Source organism: Ceratotherium simum, chromosome 8 (assembly GCF_057802395.1).
Source record: "Ceratotherium simum simum isolate JZ-2026a chromosome 8, ASM5780239v1, whole genome shotgun sequence".
Lineage (NCBI taxonomy): Eukaryota > Metazoa > Chordata > Mammalia > Perissodactyla > Rhinocerotidae > Ceratotherium > Ceratotherium simum.
The window spans coordinates 64,297,597-64,316,453 of NC_141907.1; the positions used below are offsets into that span (position 1 = coordinate 64,297,597).

The window sequence follows — 18,857 nt, forward strand, 5'->3', positions numbered from 1 at the left end:
AGTAGCTAAAAAATGCTTCACCGAGATGACAGCTTAAGCTGGGTCTTGAAGAATATATAAGATTTTGTGGGAAGAGGGAACTCGCAAGGAAAAGAAACAGCACATGCGGCAGGAAAGTTCTGAGAACGGAGGCTGAAAGGCAAGCGCACTGTCAGGCTAAGTATTTGGAGCTTTACCGTTTGGCACTGGGGGAACAGCAGAGTTCTTTAAGAATGAGATGAGACAGTTGTTCTTCAAATTGACTTATTAGAAAGATAACTGACATCAGTGAAAAAAAGAAAGAGGTGACAGGAAGCCAGCTGGAAGATATTAGAATATTTGACTCAAAGAGGGAATGGGGGCTTAGACTCTTGAACAAGGAAGACCGATGTAAGTACCAGATTCAGGAGACACTTCTGAAATAAACTAAAGTCCTAATGGTTGACTGGATGTGTGAGATGGCAGTAGAGGATGGCTTGACTATGTCTAGCAGGAAAGGCCACACAATGGCTTCTACTAATGGAGCAAACGAACAAAGATGATCCAGGTGTGGTGTGTGTGCTGGAAGGAGAGAACAAGGAAGCACGAACAAATGTTCATTTTAACTTTTTTTTTTGGTGAGGAAGATTGGCTCTGAGCTAACATCTGTGGCCAGTCTTCCAATTTTTGCTTGAGGAAAACTGGATGAGCTAACACGTGCGCCAATCTTCCTCCATTTTCTATGTGGGATGCTGCCACAGCACAGCTTGATGAGTAGTGCGTAGGTCCGAGCCAGGGATCCGAACCCGTGAACCCCAGGTCGCTGAAGCAGAGCACATGAACTTAACCACTACGCCAATGGGCTGGCCCCTCATTTTATTTATTAATTTATTTTTTGTTGTTTTTTTTTGTGAGGAAGATCAGCCCTGAGCTAACATCCGTGCTAATCCTCTTTTTGCTGAGGAAGACCGGCTCTGAGCTAACATCTATTGCCAATCCTCCTCCTTTTTTTTCCCCAAAGCCCCAGTAGATAGTTGTATGTCATAGTTGCACATCCTTCTAGTTGCTGTATGTGGGACGCGGCCTCAGCATGGCCGGAGAAGCGGTGCCTCAGTGCGCGCCCGGGGTTCCGCACCCGGGCTGCCAGTAGCGGAGCGCGCGCACTTAACCGCTAAGCCACGGGGCTGGCTCTGGCCCCTCATTTTAAAATATATTAAGTTTGAAGGGCTTACAGAATATTTAGGTATCTAAATGAGCAGTTGAAGAGCTGGTCTTGAAGCTCAAAGCTAGCATCATAAGGGACAGAGCTCTTAACCTGCACTCCAAGGACTTCTGTGGGGCTATCAGTTTCCTGAAATCACATGTCCAGTTGTTTGGTTAGTTTGTGGCCAAACGCACATTCTCCTAGTTGGAGGGTCCATAGTTTTCGATCTCATTCTCAAAGCAGCCTGTGTTCCTTAAAACGTAAAGAGTCACCATAGCAACTGAATATTTGGAAATTATTAAATATCAGAAGAAAACAATTTTTCCTTTAAATGATCACGGACTGTATTAGCTCCAGTAGTTCTCTTTTCCTTTTAATCTATCTTAGACTTCTAGTTTAAGTGTCCCACTAGTCTTTTTGATTATCAGATATGTTTAGGAAGAGGTAAACAGAAAACAGGCTTCAGAGAAATAGAGAACAAGATAAGCAAAACAATGCAAATATTACATGAACGCATGCACAAGCTCCTTGTTATCAGCATGTGCCCTGTAATTTTTTTAAAGATGTAAACAGTTTTACACAAAATGAACAAGTTGTGAAAGCTGAGCAGACATAAATAGAGTTTACTACTAAAATCAAATCAATGTACAACAAGGTTAATTGCATACGTATTCAATTATATGCTTATGTTCCAAAGTAATTAGGCTTGAAAAGCAAATGGCTCACGTGTAAGTGGCTACAATTAATAATGCTCTTACATTCAAACCAAATTTATGATTTTTCTCTTTGGTAGTTTTACACTCCAGCTAGGCTGACAGTTTTCTCTGTAACTACGTAGAGACAAAGGTCCTACTTAAGAATTCCCAATAGTCCGAGAATCCCGCACTGCAGGAAGTGAAAGCTGGGGCCTGGAGCACCTGCCACATGGAGAGGGCGCGGGCAGGACAGCCTCCAGTCCCTGCGAACAGGACTAGAAGTAACCAGTAGGCATACCAGTAGTTCCTGAGAGAGCAGCTCACTCTTGGCTCTGAAAGGTTTGGACAACAGAAAAAAAAAAAAAGCGTATGGCAGAAGAGCAGGAGGAAAAGAGAGCAGGGTCGATGGAGACTTTCTGAATGGGAGAGCTTGCGATGTATGCAGCCCACGGGAAGATTCAGTTTGCCTTCTTGGCTGAGACATGAGGTGATGAAGTAGGCAGTTATATTCCATAGTGTGGTTGGCCAACATTTTTAGGTCAGGTGCTGTATAATCTGATCACATGGTTTCAAATGCTGCTTTGTACACGGTAAAAACCGACTTTTGTGACGCTAGGGTCAGAAAGCAGAGTTGATTTAGAACTCAGAATAGACACATATTTGTTAAAGATACTCACTGCCCATCTGGTCTGTCTCTAGCCCTACCTCCAAAGACTAAGGAAAGGAAAACATCTTTCTTATAGAAGAATAGAGGTCAACATGCTCAAAGATATATCTTCCTTAATTTTTTTTCACTGAGAGTGCAGTAAAAGATAAGAAGGGAAAACGGAAAGCAGCAGACAGCAACGTAAGTTCTAACTTTAACTCCAACTTTATAAACACAAAAATAAAAGATATGTAATGTGCATCTGAGGAACCATGTAGCCATATGAATTTAGTGGAGGTATTAATAATTTAATGTTTACATTTTCAGAAAATAACTACATATATATTTCAATGGAAAATTAGTAAAATGAGTGTGGAACTGATAATAGATGTCAGAGATCACAGGGCCTTTTTGAAAAATGAGTTTATGCCTACACAACTCTTCTGTTTCTTCTGTAAGTTAATGATGTGCTTATTCAGAAGTTCAAAGGAAACATGGCAAGAAAATCCAAGACCTGAAAGGCAGAATATAAAAGATTTTAAGTCACTTACGTTATTACAATAAAATGCATAAAATACTCCAGAGACATAGCAGCCCAGTATTCCAATAGAAATTCCTGCATAATCTAATGCCATCCATCTTCGACAAGTTTTTTCTGATCGATGGCAGGAAAAAAGATGATATCCCACAGAGCAAAGCATACAGACCTATGGAAAATAAAACAGATCTTAGCAAAGTGAAACAAAAAGAAATGAAAGCAACTCGTGTGTGATGTTCAGGGAAGTGCTTAGGTCAAGCCCAGGCTTTTCAGCCAAACAGACCCGGGCTTGGAGTCTAGCTTTGTGCTTTTTAGTCAGGCAAGCTGTGTCATTTCTCTCAGCCTCAGTTTCCTCAGGGGTAAAATGGTGATATAATCATAAAAAAAGAAATTTAAAGTGATAGCTATTTTATAACATAAAAATTTTAAATGAATAGCATAGTACTGGGAAAATTATATAATACAAATGTTTTAAAAATATCAACTGAGGCTTATTTTGATCCATGAATAAATTTCCTTTTTAAAAAGTACTTACTATAGAAGTAATGCATGTCCTTAAAAAAAAAATCAAAGAACACAGAATTGTATGATGTAAAAAAAAAATAAGCCCCTCCCACTCAATCTATTCCCTAGCACTAGCCACTAAAAACATTTGTGTGTCCTTCCAGATATTTTCAATGACTATATAAAACACCTATGATACAGAAGTCTACACACACACACAATTACATGCACAAAATATATACTTTTTTTTTGTATTTTTGCTGGGAAAGAGTCACCCTGAGCTAACATCTGTTGCCAATCGTCCCCCCACTTTTTTTTCCCTCCCCAAAGCCCCAATGCATAGTTGTATATTCTAGTTGTAAGTCCTTCTAGTTCTTCTATATGAGCCGCCACCGCAGCATGGCTACTGACAGAGGAGTGGTGTGGTTCTGTGCCAGGATCTGGGCCCAGGCCACTGAAGTGAAGTGTGCCGAACTTAACCACTAGGCCGTCACGGCTGGCTTGATACCCTTTTTTAAATTAGTCAAATGGAATCACATTTTATATTCTGTTCTGCAATTTGCTTTTTTCACTTAAGACTCTTTCATGTCTGTATGAGATTTCATTGTACAGAGTTTTTTAAGTTATAAGTTAAACATGGCTTTGTTGTGCCTAAGAAAAAATAATTATGACTTATGCCAACTTTATATATTGCCAAATTGAGAGCAAAGCTAATCTGATTCATCAGCTGCTCTGAAGATTGATAAGGTTTCTATAGCTAACTCCCTCCAGTCATTAAATACCCACTGTGTGCCATGCACTGGGGATACAAAGATGAAACTTCTACTCTCAAAAAGATTTTTCTGAAACAAGTGAACAAGTGGTGATGTAAGAAGTCCTATAAGAAAAGTTAGTGCAGAGCACAATTAGAAAATAGACGAGGAAGCGTCCTGGGTCTATGAGTGTACGTGTGCATTTGGAGGTGGGAGTGGCAGGAGGAAAGGAGCTTCATAGAAAGGTTATACCTGAGCTGGATCTTAAAAGGTTGATCTGGCATTCATCAAGGACATAAAAAAAGGTGTGCCCATGTTTATTGGATGGTCCACAGGAAAAGGAGCACATTGAGAAAGAGAACCATCAAGGAATGTCATGGGGCCTTCTTCACGATATGACTATGACAAGTCCTACACGTCAAAGAGTTTTAACTCCAATATTATGGGCTAGGTGTGATACTAGTGAAGAGTCTAAGGGACCCTTAGAGAAAGCTGAGACGGAGGTTACAGGAGTAGCCCTGGGGAGCAAGGACAAGAGCCTATACTAAGCCAGTGATAGTGGGGGTGGAAAAAATGGAACAGACAGATGATATGAAGTAGGTCAAATTGATAAACATCTTGTAAGCAACTGCTAAGGCAGAAAAATGGTCATCTAGCTATTCTATAGTCTGGTCATCAAACAAGCCTCATCAGTCCCCACAGCCTCAATATCAATATTCAAAACAATGTACCTAGGCACAATCCCATTTCTACATCCACTAAAATCCTTACTGGTCTGTGGCTTTGGCTACTAAAATACCAGTCAGAGTTTACTGACCCAATTAAACATAACTCTAAGAAGCCTGGTTATCTGTTTTCTCAGATTATCCTTGAGATTAAACACAGTAAATCTAGAGAACATCAAGGTGTATATTCTCATTGACAGAGAAAGATCTCATTGTCATAATGCTGAGTGACAGAAACAGCAAGCAGAGATGATCATAGCTCAGACGCAGGCAGACAGGTGTGAGGCAGCTGTGCATACACAAATATCTAGAGGAATTTTAACCCAAATGTCAGATGTGGTAACCTCTGGGAAGTGGAATTTCAAATGACTTTTACTTTCTTCCATATGCTTTTTTGTTTACTTGAATTTCTACACAAGTATATCTTATAGTAATAACAACAAACAACAATAAAGCTAATTTCATTGTAAAAAGGAAAATAAAACAGGAAAGAGAAAAACTACAGTATCAAAAGGAAAGTAAAATATATAGTATTAACAGAGTACACTGAGTTTTTACAAAGTTAACCTATACTTGGTATGTTCTGTTTTAAAAGGCATGTGTTATTGCTAGAGTTCCTTAAAAAACTGACCGAAAAAGTATCTGGCAAATTGAGTATGTTTCAGTTTTCTGGAAAGTTTCCTTCTGTGGAATATCTCACTCCATCAAGGTAGACAGATAATTATCACGTGACATCCTACTCCTTGGCATGATAACCAAACATCTCAGGATCTGGCTCCTGCCTATCTCCCCAGCTGATCTTTCTCCATTCTCCTAGGATCCAACCACAAAGACCTACAAGTCCAGAAAGTGCTAAGCTGTCTCTTGCTTCTGGGCCTTAACACAAACTATTTTTTCTGCAGTACCTCACTCTCCCTTCTGCCCTCTTACCTGGGTGACCTGACCTTTATGAAGATTGGTTTTGTTCAGCACTGTATTCTCGATGCCTAGGACACTTAGTGCCCGGATGTAGACAGCAGGCATTCAATAAATATTTGTTGAACTGAATGTAAATGAACTGAATCTAGGGAAAGGCGTTCTCAGGTTCTACTCTTCTCTAAGACAGAAAGACCTCTGGAAAAGTTCAAATCCCCTGAAATTACATTCTACTATTCAGAGTGTACTCTATTAATCTGGTTGGTAAGAAAGCACTGAACAATAATGGGTAGAAATGAAAAAGAGAAAAAATGTTGTCTTTTAAAAATTAATATTAATATATATATTTATGGTTTACCATGCTGCCTGCTGACTCTAAGAATTTGGGAAAATTGGGTGAACAAGTTATAAATATAATTTCATAAAAATAAAAATGGTATTGCTAAGTAGAGAAGATATGCTCATTTGTCTTTAGCAAGTTGTACAACGTGTAACAGAAAGAGCACTGAGCTGGCAGTGAGGAGAAGGGGGTTTTACTGTCCTGCTGAATAATCCTGGGCTAGTTACTGTAACACTTTGGGTGTTTCTTCATTGGCAGTTGTTTTAACTATTTCATCTTTTCAGTTTTGCAATGTACTTTTTTCTTAGGCCAATATGAAAATTAATATGCGTTTCCTGAACGAACATCAGTTGTAGCCGGGTGGTGAAGGGATGAAGGGCAGGCCTCTAGGTAGAGGAAAACACGTGGGACTCTCAAAATAGATAACATCCATATAACTCACAGTAGAGTATAAACCAGCTTTGCTTATTAATGATTATTAAGAGCATTTTAGTCTATGATAAGATATATCTAAATATTTGACTATAAAGAGATTGAGTCATTTCCATTTTAAAACTGGAGACAGATTCTAAGAGATGTTTAAGCTCCAATCAGGACAAAAATTAAACCTGAGGAAGAGTATACTTTAAAAATACTTAAGGAAAAAATAATTTTCTAATAATAACACAAAAACACAGAGTATTCTTTCCTTCAAAGAAATTTAAAATATTATTCCAGAAACTGGAATTAGAAAAAAACGGGAGGGGAGATGTTCCTGATGTGTTTCTTGGTCATTTAACTCCAAAGTTTTAACTTAAGTCAAATGATGGTCTGAAATTAGATGATACATAATGAAAGCAACACACATGCAGCTGACTCCTGGCTCTGCCTCTCAAACAGAGGAGCCACAGCTTAACTGCAGGGAGTGCCCACCTGGTTTGCAGGAAGGGGGATGATAGCTTTTTCTTTTCGTTTTTATATTTTTCTGTACTATCTGCATTTTTTTTTTAATTTTAAAAACGTTAACAGGATTTTGTTCCACACTTGTTTTCTTCTTTAGAATTACTTGTTTGAAAAACTATGAAATGTAACTTTTAGAGGCACTTTTACAGGTCCTTGAAGGAAAATGAAAGTGCTAAGGAACTAACAAATACAAGAGGTAGAGAGGAGGAGAAACTGAAAGTATTTGAAACCAGGCAAGTGTGAAAGGACCAAAGGCAATTAACATTAAAGCAATAGAAAACATCAATATCAGCAAAATAAGACATTAAAATTAAGACAGTATGGAAACAACAAATACAAAAATCACAGACATATAAATATGAAAAAGATGAGAAATCTTCCCAAATAAGTTTTAAGCAGAAACCAGTGTTTCACTTCAGCCAGAAAACAGAGTGCAATCAGAGATTCCTATCCTGGTAATAATCTTAAAGCAGAGATGTCTAAAAAGGGAAAGAGAAAAGCAAAGAAAGAAATTTTCTCAATCTTTAAACCTTACTGGATTTCAAATACACTCTAATAATAATATCCAAATATAAAAACATACTTTTTTGCTTACATTATGAAAGAGAATAAGCTAACCTATACGCTATTTTGGGGCTCTTTAAATCAAGTGTTGGGTGTGAAGTAAGGTCACTTGACCAAGCTTCTCTGACTAAAGGTCTCTTTACCAATAATAATGTTTGTGAAATGACTTACCTGGAAGCAGAAAAGACAAATAGAACAAATTACAAAATCCTCTCTGGATGCACTTGCCGAAGGTAACACAGATGTCATGTCATATATTCCCAGTGTGAAGAAGAGAAAGAAACCCAGCAAATGACTCCAGATGTTTACCGTCTCATTAGATAAAATAAACAAACTGGAAAACAAACAAACACGCAGTTCAGATTCAATTGGCTCGCTCACTGTCTGCATTTAAAAGGTTAAGGACAGGGGCCACCCCCATGGCGCAAGCGGTTAAGTGCGCGTGCTCCGCTGCAGTGGCCAGGGGTTCCCCGGTTCGCATCCCGGTCACGCACCGACGCACTGCTTGGCAAGCCATGCTGTGGCGGCGTCCCATGTAAAGTGGAGGAAGATGGGCACGGATGTTAGCTCAGGGCCAGTCTTCCTCAGCAAAAAAAAAGAGGAGGATTGGCACATGTTACCACAGGGCTGATCTCCTCATGGGGAAAAAAAAAAAAGGTTAAGGACAATTTTGGGGGGTTATCTAATACTCGCTACTTTAAGCCCTTAACTCTGTATTTGCCTTTCTAAATTTGATATACCATTTAATTAATCTTTCCTTAAGTTTTTCCACATCTCCACCAATCCTGGGATCTTAGAGCTTTTTTGGTGCTCACCTCTGTTATTATATTTACCATTTCCTTCCTTGTAGCAGAGTTATTTATGTATAAATTTCATCTCATCCTCCAGCCTATCAACTCCCTGATGGCTGGCACCATTCATCTTTATGACACTACTGTTCCAAGCACAGTTCCTTGTTCAGATTAGATGCTAAATGTCTACAGAAATGAATGTGCAGAATAAAACTGGATGTTAGCTAGCAAACTTTGATATTTGATAATAGGTATCTGAAAATCTGCTAAGTATAAGGTTAGGCACAAACTTAAAATACCTTTTCAGTACTCATTAAATGCCAATGCAAACGCAAAGTTAAATGGACTTGAAAGAAGCAGAATAAACACAAATTGATCCACTGGAAATATCCTTTAAGATAGGCATGCTGGAACAACTTTGCTGTGGTGGCTTTGAAACCAAACTAGTTTCTGGGTGGCATGAGTTTATCCTTTTTAGGAACAATAGGAGTTACTTTTAATATCAGGACTATTTGTCCTCTTTCAAAATGCCCTAACTGATTTGAGTTGAAATAGTCTTGGCAGCATAGAGGTCAGGCAGTACCACCCTGACCAGAAGTCAAGAAGCTTACTGTCCCTCCACCCCCGCCCTCAGCTCTGTGATCACAAGCAAGTCACTTAACCTCTCTAGCTTCAGTTTCTTCAGTTATGAAATAAGGGAGGGGGGGTACTTGCCCGGTGGCGTAGTGGTTAAGTTCTTGCACTCTGCTTTGGCAGCCCGGGGTTCGCGGGTTCGTATCCCACACACGGCCTACGTACCGCTTATCAAGCCATGCTGTGGCAGCGTTCCATATAGAAAGTAGAGGAAGGGGGGCACAGATGTTAGCCCAGGGCCAATCTTCCTCAGCAACAAGAGAAGGATTGGCAATGGATGTTAGCTCAGGACTAATCTTCCTCACCAAAAAATAAATAAATAAATAAATAAGGGAGCTGGATTAGATGCTGCTGCAAGTCCCTTCCAGCTCCTTCCTTAATTTTGTGAAATGTTTCTCTAGCTGGGGATAGGACTCATCTGATTATTTATTGAGAGGTGATATCATGACTAAAGATTAAAATTTTCTTGCATTTCTCTTGCAAAATCTCATCTTTTTGTTTAACCTAAGGTCTTTGACTGTCACTGATTCAGAATCCTTAATAGTAAGCATTAATGTACAACTCTAACCTACTGAATCTGCAGCAGTCACCATGGTTCTCATTTTCCCATGTCATAAACACAGCAGGGTCTCACATTATCAAACGATCATCAAGAATAAAGTGAATCTTGTATCATAAATTTCAGGCTTTATCCTGTACAACCATCAAATATAAAGACTACTTATACTGGGGCGGGGGTGGGAAGCAGGAATGTGAGGGAACAAAACTAACTACAGGACTGTTTTGATAATCAATACTGTGCTCTGCCTACTGCCTCAGAATTTTTCACTTTGTGAAACCCAGTATAACCTGATTTATTGAACTCAGAGGCACAATCTTGGGAAGTTCCTTCCAACTAAGAGAGTATTGGCAGAACAGTTGTGACATACAAAACCTCTCCTTATATCCAAAATCTGTCCTGGTCACTCTTGACAGCTAAAAAAAGAGAGGGCAAAAGCCGAACCTGGAAAAGACCAAGCTGGTGGGAAGAGCACTTGGAAGAATATCCCCATAGAGGATCTGTTCTTATTCTATGAGAATTTAGGCCTACACTCTGTTCAACTTCAAAATTAATCATCATCTTCATCATCATCATCTGTTCAGCTTCGAAATCAATGATCACAATGATAACAAGTCACCATTTGGTGCTTATTAGGCACCAGGCCCTGCAGCATTTTACATACATAATCTCATTTAATCCTTACGACTTTCTGAAGCAGATACTGTGATTACCCTCATTTTTGGGGTAATAACAAATGGAGAAAATAAGGTTCAGAGAGGTTAACTTTTGTTTGAGGTCCCCCAGCTGTTAAGTGGCAGATCTAGATACACAAACCTTTCTGACTCAACAGCTCAAGATCTAAAGCACTATATTTCATTTCTTGATCCACGAGATTTGGACCCTACCATCAGAATGTCGGGGACCACTGCTAGGTGGGTATAAAATATTTAAGGCAATTCACTACCTGCTCTATCCTTGTGGAACTCCACCTCCACAGCAGGGCCCAGCCCTGATTTCCTGTGTAATAACTTATGCACAGAAGGCACTGGGGAAGGAAAACAGTACTTAGGATTCAAATTGTGAAGTTTTATGGGCCATGCACTGAAGCCAAGTAGGGACTGACAGCGATGTCATCTTGTGACTGTGAGCTCACAGAAACACTTTCAAGGTAGGGCCAAAGGAACTGGGGAAAGACCATGTTGATAAAGAACCAGACCTGTGGTTGCTGCTTGAGCAATTCAATAGCCCACATTCCAGCACTGTGGTTTGTCACTACAGTAACCAGAAGCTAACGAACACCTGTATCTTAATTCTCTTGAAGTGAGATCCTCTATTTAAGTACATACAGTGAGTTTTAACAGAAAGCTATTCTAAGAACTACAACACTAATTTTTCAGTTTTGTTTTTTTAAACCCAGGCTTTCAAGGGATTCTTGGTTTTAAAGGTTTGGATAATGAAAAAAATCCTTTCTTAGAGATGCTTCTATAGTGCTCTGCTGGAGAGTGGTGCCCATTATGGGCTATCTTTGCTTTAGTGCTTTTCCTACACAGCGTTTTTCACAATGGTTATTAAATAATAGTGTAATTATCTCTTTAATGTGTGTCACCCAGGCTAGACCTTAGTAGCTTCATGAGAACAAGGGCCATGTCTGCTGTCCTCTGCACAACCTGGTATAGCGCGTTGCCCCTAGCAGGGGCTCCATACTATCTGCTGAATGAATGAATCAGGGGTTTCTAAATATATATACATAACAATGTCAACTTGTTTCCTATTATACAGGCATTTATTTGGCCCCACACATTTGAATTTTGATAGGGCTGCTCTAAAAATAAACAAAGCTTAGGTATACACAGGGGCAAGTATGGCTCAGCCATTGTCAGCGGGGTGGATTCCAACCTGTACCCCAACAGGCACCAAATGGAATTAAGGATGTAAAAGCCCTTTGTAAACAGCAAAGCGCCACAGGAGAGTTGGTAATTATGATCACTGTTACTACCATTATTATGCCGTGGATCAAGTACCCCGGAGGGGTGGGGTGAGGTGGGGGAGATAACAAGAAAGGAGAGGAGGCAGAGAGGGATGAAAAGGATAGGGCAGCTTGGAAATGATGGGCATGGAGAAAAGCGGAGAAAGCAGCAGGGAGACAGGACAAAAAGAGTGCAGGGGAGGAAGAGGGGCCGCTGGCGCGCCCCCAGGCACGCCCCGCGGAAGCGGCCAGATTGTACCTTTTGATACACAGCCTGGAGGGCAGGTAGGCCCGGTAGCCGTCGGTGATGTACGGGTTGTCCTTGAGGGACACGGGGATCTGCTCGTAGGTGTAGAGGCGGATGCCGCGGGGCACCAGGACCGGCCAGTACTGGTAGCTGCCCAGCTCGATGTAATGCGCGCTCTTCAGCAGCTTCTGATGCATCCTTCCCGGCCGCCGCCGCTCCCCCGCTGGGAAGCTCCCCCAGGCCCCGCCTCCCCGGGGAGGGGGCTTCGCCGCCGCAGCCCCCGCCCCGGAGCCCGCGAACGCGGCGCGAGGTCCTACGGGCCCTCGCTGCCCAGGCCCGGCGCCGTGCACCGACCGGCCACCGCCGTCAGCGCCGCGGCGGACCCGGCGGCGTCGCAGCCCTCTCTGACGTCAGCACGCCGCGGCAGGCCCCGCCCCTCGGCCCTCGCCGCGGGAGCGGAGCTGGGGCTCGGGCTGGGGCTCGGGCTGGGGCTGTGTCGGGGGCTCCGAGCCGGGCACCTGAGGCCCTCCAGCGCCGCGGGGCGGCGGCGGCCGGCGTCTCCCCTGGTCGGTGAGAAGAGCGCGGGACGTGCAGGCGAATACAAGTGGTTTTTTTCTTTTTCTGTCTTTAATTAGAAGCAATATTTGTTTCATTTTGAAAAATCAAAGGGAAAAGAATAACTGGAAGAAAAATGAGAATTAGAGCTAACCCTTCACCGGTTACTTTATGCTTGGAATCTCACACCCTTGGGGTCAGAAGGGGCCTTCAAGGTTTTCTAAACTAAGGTCAGTTCTTTGAAGTAGTTGGAAATACTAGAGAAAACCTGTGCGCATGGAACATTTACCAAAATCGAGCATACGCTGAGCCATAAGGAAAGCAAGCCCCACCCCATTCAAAACACTGAAACCATTCAGACTATGTTCTCTGACCACAATAGAAGTAAACTAGAAACAAACAAGAGAACTAAAAATCCCCAAATGTCTGGAATTGAAAGAAAACACTTCTAAATATTTCGTGGGTTGATGAAGAAATCACAATGGAAAAGAGAAAATCTACTGAACTGAATGATAAAGTTAGAACATACCCAAACTTGGGGTGTAGCTAGTACAGTGCTTAGAGGAAAAGTTGTAGCTTTGTTGTTTCTGGCTATGAATTATGATGCAAATGCTTATTCATAATAGGAACAGGGCACAACATCAGTTTTGCATCCATACATGTGGAACCCTCAGCCCGTTGTCTGGCATACAGTAATCACTCGTGATACCTATTATTTATTTATTGTTATTACGTTAGTTATATTAGTTGATGTTTGAGAGGCAGTATGACTTAGTGATTAAATTCTGGCCTTTGAAGCCATACTACCTGGGTTTGAATTCTTGTTCGGTCATTTACCAGCTATATGTCATTGTGCAAGTACTTAACCTCTTCGTGTCTCAGTTTTCTTATTGGTAAAATAGGGATGATAACAGTACTTCGTGTTATGAGGATTAAATGAGTGAATCCATGTAAAAGTTTTAGAAAGTACCAGGCAGGTTGTTAGTACCCAACAAATGTTAGCTATTATTAGAATTCAAGGGAAGATATATTAATAGATAAAACTGGAAAGATAAATTGAGATATATCCTAAATGGACTTAAATGTCAGGTAAAAGAATTGAGACTTTTTCTTTAAGCTATGGAGCTAAAACTAATATTTGAGAACTTACTGTGTGCCCAATATATTATCTCTGCTGAAGGTTAACTGTGTACAGGAGTTCTCGTTTCCTAGTGGAGGACGATCATGCTGGAGAATGCCGGCCACTCCCACAGAACCCTTCTGGGAGGCTCCTTCTGCGTGTATTCCTACTGGTACCACATGAAACTACCTTGTGGCTGCTGCTGACCCAAGGTGGAGATGAGTGGCCCATGAGATGTCCTGACACAAATGTCCATACAAGAGCGATGGTAACTGACCAATCAGTTTCTTTCTTGGAAATTTGGCCTGGAGATGTGGAAAGAGAGCCTGTAGCCTGGTATTTGAAAGAGAAGTAGGAAGATGCCCAGAGGTTATCATAGACAGAGAAAGTAGCTGAGTTATGGTAATGGTGGGACACTGGAGTGAAGAACTAAGAATGGCAGCTGCTTTGATTGTCAACAACATACCCATCAAACCTGCTGCAAAATAACTTCCAGACTGGCTTCAATAATTTATAACCCATTTCAGTTCTAATTCATTCATGTGGTTTAATTGTTAAATTAAGCACTCTTTAATATCAAGCACTTAAAAAACCCCACTTATGAAATGATTGAACAAATATGAACAGATAGATATAGCAACAATCCGTGTCTGAAGCCTAGAGAGAAAAAGAGGTCTATGAATAAAAAAATGGAAAAAGCTCTTCCAGTCAGGTCTCTAAGACAATGGAAGCGGGAGCAGCACAGCTTGGGGCACCTCTAATAGGTGATAACACAAAGGGGAGAGGGCACAATTCCCACAGATAGCCATGGAATTATGGCACTATGAGGGCTCTGGCTGTTTAGCCATGATGCTTGACAGAAGGCTTCAGCAGCATGCCTGGTAGAGGAATAACACCAGGTGGGGTCTCCAGCACCTCGTGATAGGTGGGGGGTCAATAGCTGCATCTAGCAGGAGACTTCAGTGCCCTTGAAGTGACAGGATAGGGAACTGAACCGCCCAGTAAGAGAGAGTGGGAAAATGGCAGCGCCCCATCATGAGCACCTGTGAGACACAGCTTGCATTTTAGAGACACTTGTGGTGGTGGGTGGGGAGGGAGTTCTTAAGGAACTGGAAGTCCTGCATTCTCATTTGGGCCTAAGAGCTAGGAAACTTTGAATTTTTACTGTTGGTATGAGTCAGACTGTATCCTACAGGCATATGCGGTTTGGGAAAATTTAGCTTGTGCCTTGTTTTATAGGATGATTTTCAGTGAGTTGGGGTAAAGAGATGTGAGGGCTGCATGGAGCATCTGAGGTGAGTGAGATATTTTTTTCATTTCATTTTCTTTTTCCTTCCCCTCCCCTCCCCCTCCCCTTCCTTTCCCTCCTTCTTGTATATCTTTTCTGCATTTTTCACAACCCTAGCAATGTTGGCATAAGCCTTGCAGTTATTGGAATGGACGCACCATAGAAATTTACGTTTATTGAATTCCGGTTATGTGCCACACATTTTCCTAAACACTAAGAAAACAAAGATGAATAAGACATCTTTTAGATAGTCATCTTTGCAAATCTCTACAGCATTGACATTTTGACCACTTTCCCCGTTAAACTCTCTTTTCTGGACTTTTGTAACAACTCTCACCTGGATGTTTTCCTTACCTCTCTGGCCTGTCCACCCAGGGGCCCTTGATAGCTGTTATTTCTCTACCTGACATTTAAACCGGGGTGTTGATGAGGATTCTTTCTTCATTTTTTTTTATGAGGATTCTTTCTTCTTTTTTTATATTCTATTTTTACTCTATATGTTTTCATGGCTCCGGTTACTATCTTTAAGCTGATGACTCACAAAGCTGTAGTTTCAGGCCAGATCTTCTTTCTGTGCATCTAGATTCACATATAGAACTGGACACAGAAACCTGAAATATTAAAAATGAACTCATCATCTTTCCTCCTAGATCTGTTTTTATCCCTAAATCCCTATTCACTCAGTCTCTTAAGGCTTGGAGTTCTCTCCCCCCTTGGCCCCATTTTATCAGTACTCTCCTTTCCTTCCTTCCCCATCACCTCGACCAGTTCCTCCCCAGTGATTTCAGCTCCCCTGCCTAATTAGGCTGATCTGAAAAAAAAAAAAAAAGAACAACAAACAGTTCATCAATTTAACTTTAATTTAATTTAATTTCTTTAACTCTACATCCAAGTTGTTGAAGAAAATGACAAAATGGCATGGGTTGGTATCTCTACAAATTCAGTTTTCAGTCTCTATGGAACTTTCAACACCACTTTGGACATTTTAAACATTCTCTGGCTACCTTGTGCTCCCCATCCACCACCTGCGTTAGCAGATCACCTTTTTCCTATTTTGCAGAGAAAATAGAGATCAGAGTGGGAACTTTCTCCACTTTCTGCTGCTAGCCCTGCATCCCTAAGCTCACCCCAATTTAAAGCTCATTCTTTGTTCCCTTTCTACTGTCTCAAGGACAAATGACCACTTGAAGCTTCCTACTTAAGGTCAGCCTGCTCCCCATTTTCTGGATCATATTCCCTTTTGTCTCCTCATGGATCTTGTTCTTTCAGTTGTCTTTCTGTCACATGATTCTCCAACATTCTCCTCTCTGTTTTTTCTTTCCCTTTGGCACATAAAGATGTTCAAGTCTTGTTCACTTTAAAGCAAACACACAAAAAGAAAAGAGAAAACCTCTTTTTGCTCTATGCATTCTAAAACTAGAGCTCTCTCTCTCCTTCCATTCTCAGCCACACTTCTAGAAGCAGTAGTCTACATTTATCGTCTCCATTTCTAACTTTCCTTTTGTTCCTTATCTGAACTGAAATCGGGCTTTTGTTCTACAGCTCTATTGAGATTTCTTTTGTCAGTACTGCTAAACTCAACGGACACTTTAAAAAAAAAAAATCTCTTCATTGCAGAATAAAAATACAGGTACAAACAAGTAAACCACAGCAAAATAGGACTTTGCCAGCCATTCTTCATGTTAATCACAGTCCCCACCCTTCTTCCAAAAGTAACCAGTGTCTTGACTTTTAATTATAAAAGCCACCCCCCTGGGTTTCTTGATGGTTTTGTAATTTAAGTGTGCATCCCTGGACATGGTCGTTTTAGTCTGCTCATTTCTTAAAAACTTGATATATTTTTAAGTCTTTTTTTTTAATGTACAGATTCTCCTTCATTCCTTTGATTGCTTACAAATTTATCTGTGATAGAACTCATAGAGTTTCTCACAGTCTGGATTCTGCTGTTTGCAGAATCATGATATAGTTCAGTATGTCACTCTGTCCTCTGTATTTTCTGCAAATTGGCAATGGGATCCAGAGGCTGGATCAGACCCTTCTTTTATTGCTTTGGCAAAATTATAGGGGGTAAGGTGTTCTTTCATCTGGAAGCACATAACGTCTGGTTTTTGTTCTTTCTTACTGTTAACAGCCATTGATGTTCAATGCCTTGATCTGTTAATTTATAGCGGTTGCAAAATAGTAATAATAAAATTCTGTCATTTTGTTTCCATATGTTAACTGGAATAATTTTCATGAGATACTCTTTATCTACTATTTGGTTACCCAGTAGTACAGTTCATATAGGAAAGGCAAGATAAAGGCTCGATTCTTTCATTTTATTTGCTTGGGTTTCAAGATAGCAAGTTGGTTTTCTGTTATCTTCACGAGGGAACTAATTCAATTTTTTAAAAAACTACTTTGAACGCATGAATTTAAAGATATTTGATCTTTTCCAATTCATTGTAGTTCTCTTCTTCCTTGATGCTCAAATTGTTCTATCTTTGGTCATTGGGAGCCTCTTCAAGTTGGCTCCTGAGTTCTTATGACATGACCTTGGTAGTCTTTGGTAGCTTCTTTCTGCCTGGTGTGTCAAGGTGTTCCTGGCTCATTGTCTGCATTTACTGCTCCAGATTTGTAATCAATCATTTCCCCAAAAAGCCTTTGTAGTGGGATGAATTGTAGCCTTCAAAAAGATATGTCCAAGTCTTAAACCCCCAGTACCTCTAAATGTGACTTTATTTGGAAATAGGGTCTTTGCATATATAATTAAGTTTAAGACCTCCAGTCATCCTGGATTTAGGGTGGGCCTAATCCAATGACTGGTGTTCTTATAAGAGGAAGGAGAGGAAGTTTTGTGACATGCAGGTGCAGAAGAAGGCCATGTGAAGACAGATGCAGAGATTAGAGTAATGCTACCACAAGCCACAGAACCCATAAAGCCACCATAAGCTGAGAGAGGCAAGGAAGGATTCTCCCCCAAAGCCTTCAGCATGAGAGTGGCCTACCCTACAGACTTAGGATTTCTGACCTCCAGAAGTCTAAGAGAATAAATTTCTGTTGTTTTAGGCCACCAAGTTTTTGGCAACCCTAAGCACTAATATAGATTTCGGTATTGGGAAGAGGGATGCTGCTTTAACAGAAGCTAAAAATGTGGAAGTGGCTTTGGAATTGGATAATAGAGGCTGGAAGAATTTTGAGGTGCGTGAGAGAAAAAGCCGAGATTGTCTTGAAGAGGTGGTTGGTAGAAATCTGAATGTTAAAGGCAATTCTGATGCGAGCTCAGAAGGAAGTAAAGAGCTCAGTAGAGAGCTTCTGTCATCTTAGAGAATACATATATTGTCATCAAAAGAATATTGGTAGAAATATGAATGTTAAAGCTTCTTATGGTGATGTCTCAGAAGGAAATGAGGAACGTATTATTAGAAACTGAAGGAAAAGGCAATCTTTATTATAAAGTAGCAGAAAAGACCTCCATGACGTACACTGGAGGCCACAAAGTTTTTGAGAATGCCGTATGAACAGAAGCACTGACAGCTTGCACTGAAGGGGACAGAGACAAGACAAAATGAAGAAAGGTTTTTGGACTTCTGAGATTCTACAGGCAGAAAACTGGCTAATAAAGCTACTTGGCTGCAAACATGTATTACCTTTCAAGAAGAAGGAAGAGTGTCTCCAAGGGCAGAGCCCTGGTGGCACAGAGGCTGGCAGCGTCCCATTACAGGCCCAGAGGGCACAGCATCAGGCCACAAAGGATTATTTTCAGGCCTTGAAACCTAAAGGAATTTGTCTTGCTGGATTTGGAACTTGCTTGGGGTTGGTGACCCCTTTATTCCTTCCGCTCTCTCTTTCACAATGAGAATGTCTATCCTAAGCATGTCCCACCACTGTATTTGGGAAGCAGATACCTTGTTTTCTAGTTTCATAGGTCTACAGATAGAGAAGAATTTTGTC

The 18,857-nt window shown here is 40.9% G+C and overlaps 1 protein-coding gene and 1 long non-coding RNA gene across 6 annotated transcripts in view; one reads left to right on the forward strand and one right to left on the reverse strand.

Moving 5' to 3' along the window:
- PAQR3 (progestin and adipoQ receptor family member 3) overlaps window positions 1–12,254 on the reverse strand; it is a 27,994-nt gene extending 15,740 nt beyond the window's left edge. For 4 of the 5 annotated variants that reach the window (XR_015552940.1, XR_015552941.1, XM_014787832.2 and 1 more), the window contains exons 1-3: window positions 11,974–12,254; window positions 7,955–8,117; window positions 3,055–3,210 (exon numbers count right to left, since the gene is read on the reverse strand). Coding sequence is in view for 3 of the 5 variants with exons in the window: in XM_014787832.2 (XP_014643318.1) it covers window positions 3,055–3,210; window positions 7,955–8,117; window positions 11,974–12,158 (504 nt within the window). In the remaining 2 variants the exon portion in view is untranslated. The remainder of the gene's footprint in view (window positions 1–3,054; window positions 3,211–7,954; window positions 8,118–11,973) is intronic. The other variant, XM_087434481.1, reaches the window with a different exon arrangement.
- Window positions 12,255–12,529: 275 nt separating this feature from the next.
- On the forward strand, window positions 12,530–14,931 carry LOC147916489 (uncharacterized). Its single transcript, XR_015553009.1, has 3 exons — window positions 12,530–12,746; window positions 13,697–13,904; window positions 14,876–14,931. It is a non-coding gene; the product is annotated as an uncharacterized LOC147916489 (long non-coding RNA).
- Window positions 14,932–18,857: the final 3,926 nt, after the last annotated feature.